This window comes from Amphiprion ocellaris, chromosome 19, assembly GCF_022539595.1.
Source record: "Amphiprion ocellaris isolate individual 3 ecotype Okinawa chromosome 19, ASM2253959v1, whole genome shotgun sequence".
Lineage (NCBI taxonomy): Eukaryota > Metazoa > Chordata > Actinopteri > Pomacentridae > Amphiprion > Amphiprion ocellaris.
The window spans coordinates 31385686-31394634 of record NC_072784.1 but is presented as its reverse complement, the minus strand read 5'-3'; the positions used below and the strand labels follow the sequence as shown (position 1 = coordinate 31394634).

At 43.0% G+C, this 8949-nt stretch overlaps 1 protein-coding gene across 1 annotated transcript; it reads right to left on the bottom strand.

Moving 5' to 3' along the window:
* Positions 1-4954: 4954 nt before the first annotated feature.
* LOC111562407 (protein Tob1-like) lies at positions 4955-8488 on the bottom strand. Its single transcript, XM_023260909.3, has 2 exons — positions 8243-8488; positions 4955-7124 (listed from the first exon to the last, which is right to left on the bottom strand). Exon 2 carries the CDS (start codon positions 6924-6926, stop codon positions 5901-5903), a length of 1026 nt encoding a protein of 341 aa, XP_023116677.1. The 5' UTR covers positions 6927-7124; positions 8243-8488; the 3' UTR covers positions 4955-5900.
* Positions 8489-8949: the final 461 nt, after the last annotated feature.

Sequence of the window (8949 nt, the reverse complement as noted above, 5' to 3'; positions counted from 1 at the left end):
GAAAGTGTTCAAAGCATCCAGAGGTAGAAGTCAGGTACATCCAGCCTGACTCTAAGTAGACAGAAAAGGTGTTTAGAAAGCAATAGCTATATTTTCTTAGCAGCAGAGAAGACTTTGTGGTGACATGTACCCTATAGATAATATGGATTAGGCAGCTGAGGAGAGAGAAAAAGCAGATATGTTGTTTGAAGGGACTTTGGCTTTTAGACAGCTTTGTTTTATTGCTTTATTCCTCAGAATGTGTGCAGAAGTGTTGTTCTTTGTTCGTATAATTGGACGTACAGTATGTGTTTGTATGCATTTGTGTGAGCATCTTTCCCAGCATTCCTTTGTTGCCATAGTGTCCTCCCTCACTCACACATATTCTGTATATACACAGTAGAAAGTAATGAATAGGAGGCGTCCATCCTCCCCCCAACTCCTCCACAGTCACCAGCAGCGCCACAGATCTGCAGATTGCACCGCGATGATTAATCTCTGCTGGAGTTTGACTCATGTCGCCAAAAGTAGCCGAATTTCTCACACCTACGGAGGCACGTTCGGGTGCGAACTCTGCAGACTTATTATTGGTGTTACTCAGATTTCTAAAAGTAAGGCACGGCACTTTGTGGCTCATGAAATGTGATCACAGTGACATCCAGACAAAACATACAAGATGGGAGATAGATCCAAGTCTGTTGCAACACCTACAACCAGCACAGCTCACACACACATCGGCTTGGATCGGTTTATGGTTGTTATTTTTTTAAATATTTCACACACTTAAATGTTGAAGATAACCAAAGTAAACACAAAATACAGTTTTTAAATGATGATTTCATGTTTTAAGGGTAAAAAGCTATCCTAACCTACCTGGCCCTGTGTGAAAAAGTAAATGCCCCCCTTGTTAAGTCATGAATTAACTGTGGCTAATGACATTTTTTGGAACACGAGTTCAATTTCACTGACCACACCCAAGCCTGATTACCTCCAGACCTGTTCAATTAAGGAAGAAGTCGGCCAAAAGATCTCAAAAAGCTTTTGGAGTGGCCGAGTCAAAGTCGGGACTTGAATCCAATTGAAATGCTGTGGATGGATGACCTTAAAAAGGCCGTTCATGCTGGAAAACGCTCCAGTGTTGCTGAATTAAAACAGTTCTGCAAAGAAGAATGGACCAAAATATCTCAGCAGAGATGTGAAAGACTCTTTGCCAGTGACAGAAAACACTTGATTTCAGTTGTTGCTGCCGAGGATGGCCCAATCAGCTATTAGGTTTAGGGGGCAATTACTTTTTCACACACGGCCAAGTAGCTTTTAAAAAACTACATTTGGTGTTTACTTGGGTTATCTTTGTCTGATATTTACATTTGTTTGATGATCTTAAACATTAAAGTGAGGAAAATATGCAAAAGAAGAAGAATTTGAGAAGGGGGCGAATACTTTTTTACACCACTGTAGTTGGTTTTCAGTTCCACCCCTCAAAGGTAAACTATCATTGGAATCCAGTGGCAGGTACATGTGAGGGTCATGGTAGACTGCACTGGAAACTAAAAGTACATCACCCCGAGAGGAGCTGGAAGAGGGGAGGAGGGGGAGGTTTGTTTTTAGTTTCCTTCTGCAGATAAGATCAGCTGCAGTTTAAAGGGCTGGGCGTCTGCTGGGATACCTACAGTGTACAGAGCAAACCGGACAGCCCACTATGCATGAGAAAGAACAAACGCATCCAGTAGACAGAGTGAGAAACGCACTAAGATATCAACTTTTCTGTTGTTGTTGCTCTATTTGGGTTAGCCGCAGGCTGTCTGCCGCTGTGTATTAACACAGCACAAGAATATACTGAGGCAAATGCAAACTGTCTGCTTACTTGCAGCAGCTCACATGTTCCAAACGGCCGCTTGAGCAACCTTCAGAAGCAACTGTGTCAGTAACCCTGATGCTCACTTACACAAATACCTCACTAATGTGAGGACGAGACGTGAAAGCAGCCTTCGTACTTGTTGCTCTGAAAGCCTCTAAATTAGCCGTTAGAAACACTAGCGGGGCAGATTCTTCTGGAGACCCTCCACTTTCCCCACAGCTACAGATAAGGTGTGGTGAAGTCAGAGCAAAGCACAATCCCTTCCAGCTTATCGTTGCTCAATCAGCTCCGGCGTGCTTCCAGAAATAGACAGGGAGAGGAGCTGGGTGAAGGCGAGGGACTGAAAAGACATTAACTGTGTTTCTGCTGAGGACATTAACATAAGGCCTCGTCCACCTGTTTTTATGACAGCAAACGGGGGGGTGGAGAGGTGAGTTTGGCATCAGATTAGCCCTGGTGGTGGTGCTGGCAGAGCTTCTCTAGTCCCACTGCTCCGTGCCCATCCCATCCCTATGTTTCTCTTTGCTATTCTGATCCCATTCTCACTTGGATTTTCTGCTCGCTGGTATTCTTAGTTCTGTGTTGTTATAGCATCCTCTGTTGTGTCCCTCCTTTCACCCTAGAGGATGCAGACAGGGTTGGAAAGAACCAGATATATGATTTCGTAGCTATTCAAATTGCAGTTACTATTTAAAAGAGTTTCCTCAAAAGCAACGTGTCTGTAAAATAAAAACAATCGATCACACAGAAGCAGCTTGCAGTTGATGAAGTGTATGAAGAAATGGGGCAGGCTGCTGGTGAAGTAGATAATATCCTGTTTTCTGATCAATGTGTCATGTGGTTCAACGCTTCAACATGATTTTCATTTTCAAAATCAAATTTCTGTTTAAACCAGCAAAACTAGAGGCAGCTTCAGGAGAATCCGTGTTCAGTTTGAGAAGATATTTGCAGCTAATGTCAGTTTAGACAGTGATGGATATGTTTCTCCAGAAATGAGTAAACAAATTTATTTTTGCACTTAATAGCCTCTTTAAATCACTTATGAACACGCCAAACATAACCCTTCCAATTAGTGTAGGCCCTGTTTTGGATGTGCAGAAAACAAGTTTAGGGTTGCTCTAAATCTGCTGCACACCAAACACTGAAATAACAATCTAATTTAGATGAACAGAAGCAAAAAACATCATTAATCTCAGCTTCATATGACCTATTGATTGATAGAGTAGTAAAACACAGCCTGGAAAAAGGGGGAGTAGAGACTTCTAGAAGATAAAAATAAAGTGCACTAAGGAATATTCTGTTTTTAAGATGAATTCATTTTAGAATTTCAATTAAAAAAGACAACACAAAGTAGCTGCAGCCATCACAGATCACTAGTAAAAAGATATAAATGCAATACCATGTCGTAGAAACAACAGATACTCTGTACTAAATGAAATTATACAATTAGAAATCCCACTCATTTATGCCAATTTCTTGAAAAACTGGCATTGTCCAGTTATGTTTAAACACTGAAAGAGGCCATGACTTGTGGTGGTGGGTTGCTTTTGGGGTTTTTTGTCTTTTTTTTTTTTTTTTGGTTCAGGAGTTTGCAAGAAGCAATGATTACTCAATGAAGGTATTTTTCAGAATGACCCGTTCCACAAAAACCTCCACTCAGACACGCTCACAAACACCCGAGTCACAGACCGAGATAAACAAACACACTCCCACCAGGCCCGGCTATCAGCAGCCAAGATAAACCGCCGCACACGCTGAACTTTACGCAGCCTATCAAGCCCCGAGTGTATCAGGGGACGAGCAGACAGACGAGCGATGATGAGGCGTCCCCGGAGGACCGTGATACGCCAGCAGGGTCAGAGCTGACACGATCCACGCCGACAAGCTCTCATCAGGAGCAGCGACACCACACAGCTCTCAAACGCTGCTTATCCAGAATAATAAAAAAACTATGATTCATCTTCAGTGTTTGCAACAGTTACATCTGTAATTTCCATCCCGAAAGCTCAGATTTGCCCATTTTTGTGTCGACTAATCTGCCTAATTGTTCCATTAATCACTCCAGAAAGGCTTAAACTGAACTCTTATGCAAGACCATGAGCTACTAGAAAGTTATAAAAGTGCCACATAATAGGTTTTTATGACAGCCTGATAAATGAAAAGCTTCTCACGTTCCATTCCGTCACTCAGTTGTTGTCCAACCCCACTTTATTACAATGCTGTCTGAGGATGAGCAGATCTCACTCGACCCTGCATGGAAAGTCCTTCCAGTTAGCCATTAACAGGCCACATCCTCGGGGACACTGGGTGAAATGTGACTGAGCAGCTTCCAGCTACACTCAGCAGCACCATTTTTACTATTACAGTTAATAAACAGCTGCACAGACCTGCTTTTTCTTGTATTTCTGACTGAAGAATAACACTACGTGAACTGTTGCAATAGACTGATCATGCAGAGAGAGTTAGCAAAACTCATTTTCTCTCCCTCGCATGCCTCGCTAAGCACGGTGGCTTTTCATAGGTTTACAGATGTGTGTTTTCATCAGGCTGGGGGCTTCTATAAATGCCTCCACCTACCGTACGCTGCTTAAGGTTTGTGTAGCCTCCAAAAATGTTTTGCAACCTGTTGGCCAGAAGCCCTGTCATACATGCGAGGCCAGGCTGCAGTTCAGGAGGTTATGGGGCTAGAAACAATCACACTCCCACTAACCATATGTGGAATGACAGTTGGCCCAAGGGCAAGTGTTAGCCAACACAGCCTGCACGATGTGAAGCTGCTGCTGAGGGATGGTGTGCTAACACTGTATATCTGCATCTCAGGCAGAGGAAATGAGTATGTAATATATTGGCTAGTATATATGTGCTCCTGAAACAGGTCTGAAATGAACTAAACCTGCAATCTCTCCCCTGAAAGTATTAATATTGTGAGCATACCAAAGCACCTACGTCATCTAAAATGAAGAGCGATGTTTGGAAAAACCTGATTTTTTATGACTCCAAGGCAGAAAACTGTCCCAACATGTTAGAAAAACAACAAAATTCTCGACATATTCTCCTTCCAGACCTGCCTCCACCGGCTCAAAGCACAAAAACCAACGACAAAGTCAAGAAGCGGAATTATTTTCAAGCTTTTTAATACAAACTTAATAAACTATCAGTCCCTCTTAACATGTAAGACACTGACTCCGAATACTTTGTTATACCGTTTGTTTTATCAAGTATTGCACAATGTAGGTACAAAATTAATATACGATTACATTTTGTCCATAATATAGCAAAAATCTTTAAACTCTTAACAGAAAATACAACTCTTATGTTTTTCAAAAAAGCAAATATTCTTAAATCCCACCACTACGGAATATTCTGTACACAATCTTTAGAATAGTCAATGTTTTTAAGATGGATTCATTTTATAATTTCAATAAAAAAAGAAAACATAAAGTTGCTGCAGCCATCACAGATCACTGGAGTAGTAAAAAGATATAAATGCAATACCATGTCGTAGAAACAATAGATACTCTGATATTTTACAAACTCTGTACTAAATTAAATTATACAATTAGAAAAAGACCAGGAAATCCCACTTATTTATGCCAATTTCTTGAAAAATTGGCGTTGTCCAGTTATGTTTAAATACTGAAAGAGGCCATGACTTGTGGTGGTGGGTTGTTTTTTTTGTCTTTTTTTATATCTTAAAACAGTCACATAAAAAAAATATTTGTGCTTGGTTGGCAAAAGAAATAACAATGATGCATGTTGAAGTTTACATAACCAAGCTTGGACATCTTGTACTACAAGCTTCATTGTTTAAGAAAAAAAACAAACAAAAAAAACAAGTATAACTCAAGGGGGCAAAGTAATTCACCCTCGGGCTCATGCTCTTTGACTCGTAACTGAGATCTTACAGGTGACAAGTCAGTTTTTTTCCTTTTATTCTTGACATTCTGTTCTTGTTTACACTTTTTTTATTTTTCAAAATGTGCATTTGTGTTTGTTTCCCCCATCACATTATCTCTGGTCGTTTCTGTATGAAGTAGTAGCTTAAGTAGTACCTTCACGTGTACTAGTTGGCCATGACTGGCTGGAATTGCTGGTTAGAATACTGCATGTTGCTTAAGCTGAAATTCAAGCCATCCATAAGGGACTTGTCGTTAAGGCCACCGTAGGCCGCAAACATATCGAAGGCATTGCTGTACTGCAGCGGGCTGAGGCTGAGCGAGCTGTCCCCGGGGAACAGAGCACTCTGGCTGCCCTGGCCCTGCAGGCTGGGGAACACAAACTCCTTGGCGTTGGGGGACAGGGCCGAGGGCTTCTGGTGCTGCTGCGCTCCCAGGCCCAACCCGTACAGAGAGTGCATGGAGGTGGAGATGGCTTTCTGTTTCAGGAGACTGTTCACATTCAGGCCCAGGTTGGTGGGAGAGGTACGGGCCACCTTGTTCCCAGCACCGCCGCCGCCGCCGCCTCCGTTGTTGTTGCGTCCACTGCTCTTCATCTTAGTGGAGCCGAACTTGGTGGCGGCGAAGGTGGCCGTTGTGAAGGTTAAAGGCTGCGTGGAGCGCGGCATGAAGGTGGGGCTGACCGCCGCCGAGTGGCCGAAAGGAGGAGAGGGCGAGCTGGAGCCCGGAGAGGCGCCGTTCACCGGCTCGTTGATGGGCATGAAGACCTGCGCATCCGGGTTGAAACTGTTCTTGATCTCCTTGTCCAAATCGAGCCCCCCATTAGTAGCTCCACTTTCGTTGGTGTCGTCGACGTACAACACCTTGACCGGGCCCTTCTCCCCGATCTGGTAGGACACCTCGAAGGGGTCAATCCACACGCTGAGGTCCTGGGGCAGGTTGTTGCGAACATCCTCAATGTCCAGCCCGCTCTCTTTGGCTGCCTTCTCCACCACAGGGTCCACCTTCTCCCCCACGTGGATGCATCTGAATCCTGAGCCCTTGTATGGCTTGTCCGGGTACCAGTGTCCCTCGTATTTCTGCTTCAGCTGCCGCTCCAGCTCCTCGCCAAAAATGTTGACCCGCCGCCTCGGCAGCTTGTTGTACAGGTACGAGATGATGAAGTTGAGAGCTACTTGGATTTCAAGCTGCATAGCTGACTGCTGAAGTCTACCAGGTGTGTGGAGAATAGTTGTGTCTGACCTTGACTGTGTCCACCGGGTCTGCTTTGTTTATCCGTGTTTAGCAACACAGATGCAATTCCAGGCAGGATGGCGATGAAACAGGCTCAAAATCAAAAGTGCTGGTTCTGGATAAGTGGCGTCCTTCCACAGGGTGTGATAATGATTTTCCTGAAACAATCGGTAGAGAGAGGGGGGAAAAAAATCATAAATAAGAGGATCATGCTGTTCATGCCCTTTAAATCTACAGACTCAGGTTAATTATTAAACAAGTACTGAGGCATGTTGTAGTTTTACAGACATGTACAAGTTAAATGTCACACAACAGAGACCCAAAGCAGAATCCCACAGGAACAGATGGACAACAGCCAGCAGCACATGCTAAAATATTAACTCAGAGCCAACTGATCTGGGATCAGGCTTTACTTCTGGTTTACCTGACGCCTAAACTCACTTAAATGTAAAAAAAATAAAAATTAAAAAAGGTAGGTATTGGACACATTAAGCTCACTAGAACTGGGAATCCTCTTACATAATAGGTTAGCAGATAGCCTCCTTCAGGAAAACTACAGCTGCATTTAATGAACAAATTAACTTAGCAGAGTAAAATTCTTGGTCTGTACCGTCTGACGGTTAAAAAAAAAGGAGCTGGGTGGATTTCAGAGGTTTACAACCGAGTCACGGGGGGCTGGTTATATCTAACGGGATTTCTACGTTTAAAAAAACAGAAGAATTTACGAACTACGACCAGGTTTAGCCGTTTTAAAACGAGCTGTGCTCATTTAACAAATATAGTGCTAATAAACGAAGCATGAAGGCGAATTTAAGCAAATAAAAGCTGCCAGAATAATCCTGTGGCACTGATAAGAGCTCGGCTGAAGGACAGAGTTAACTTGTTGACGCTGCTGCCTCGCAGTTTTAATCCTGATATGGGAAGAAACTGGGAAAAATACTCGCAACGTGTCTCTGAACTGCATATTCAGCTTAATAAAGAGGATATTGTTGCACTGCCACACAAACTGCAGCACTGTCACAGCCTGTACCGACACCAGTGGACGTTTAAGGACACAGAAAATTCTAGAGCTCATCATTCCCAGTCTGTGTCAGGAAATAGCCGCTTCTTTATGCTGGAAAATATGAAATAGACAATATACAAATACACAAATACACTAGTACACAAACCCCTCCCTAACTTCGTGGACTGACGCAGCAAATCAGCTTATTAAGTAATGAATAGAGCCACGGTCACAGCAACACCAGGAAATAGAAATAAATACAAAAATACTTACTTTTTGTAAAAAATAAAGATTCTCAGTAGTTCTGAAGTACCGTTAGTTAGTGCAAGTAGAAAAAAAGTATAAATACTTTCTTCACATAGAATATATTACAAAAAAAGTATTCCAGTACATGTAGATTTTTTCGGAGGATTGGCGTTTCAGTATTTTTAAGGTTGTTTTTGCGTTTTTTTTCCTCTTTTTTTCAGCAGGCTTTGCAGAGTAGCTCCCTCCTACTCGGGAGTTTCGCAACTTCGTCCCCTTCAGCCGCAGCTCCGGCTGTATTTATAGCCTCCCTCCGCCATGGACACGAGGTGGGCGGTGATGCGGCGTCAGAGGTCAAAACAATACGAGCGGCTGCGATTGGCTGCGAGCGAGAGTCCCGCCCCCTAAGCGTCGAGCGAGCCGGGCGCCGATTGGCCGAGCGGCGCTGCCAATCGGGGACATATGATCCTGTGAAATGGGAGAGACGCCTGTGATGAGGGCTTGCGTCAGAGATAACCTAGGTCTGTGCTGACAGCAAAAGGCCAAAGTAATTAATGCTGGGAGCGAAACTTATATAAAGAGACATATTAACCAAATAGTAAAAGAAATATAAAATAAATATCATCTTTTATTCGATTAAGGCTCATATAAGATGGTTTAACCCTCATAATAAGAGAATGTATTTAATTAAACAACACTTTCTTCTGATATGATGTATTTCTGAGCTTTCAGTGACC

Bases quoted from the DNA above. Each gene is read 5' to 3' on its own strand.
- LOC111562407 (XM_023260909.3), bottom strand. From the start codon at position 6,926: ATGCAGCTTGAAATCCAAGTAGCTCTCAACTTCATCATCTCGTACCTG.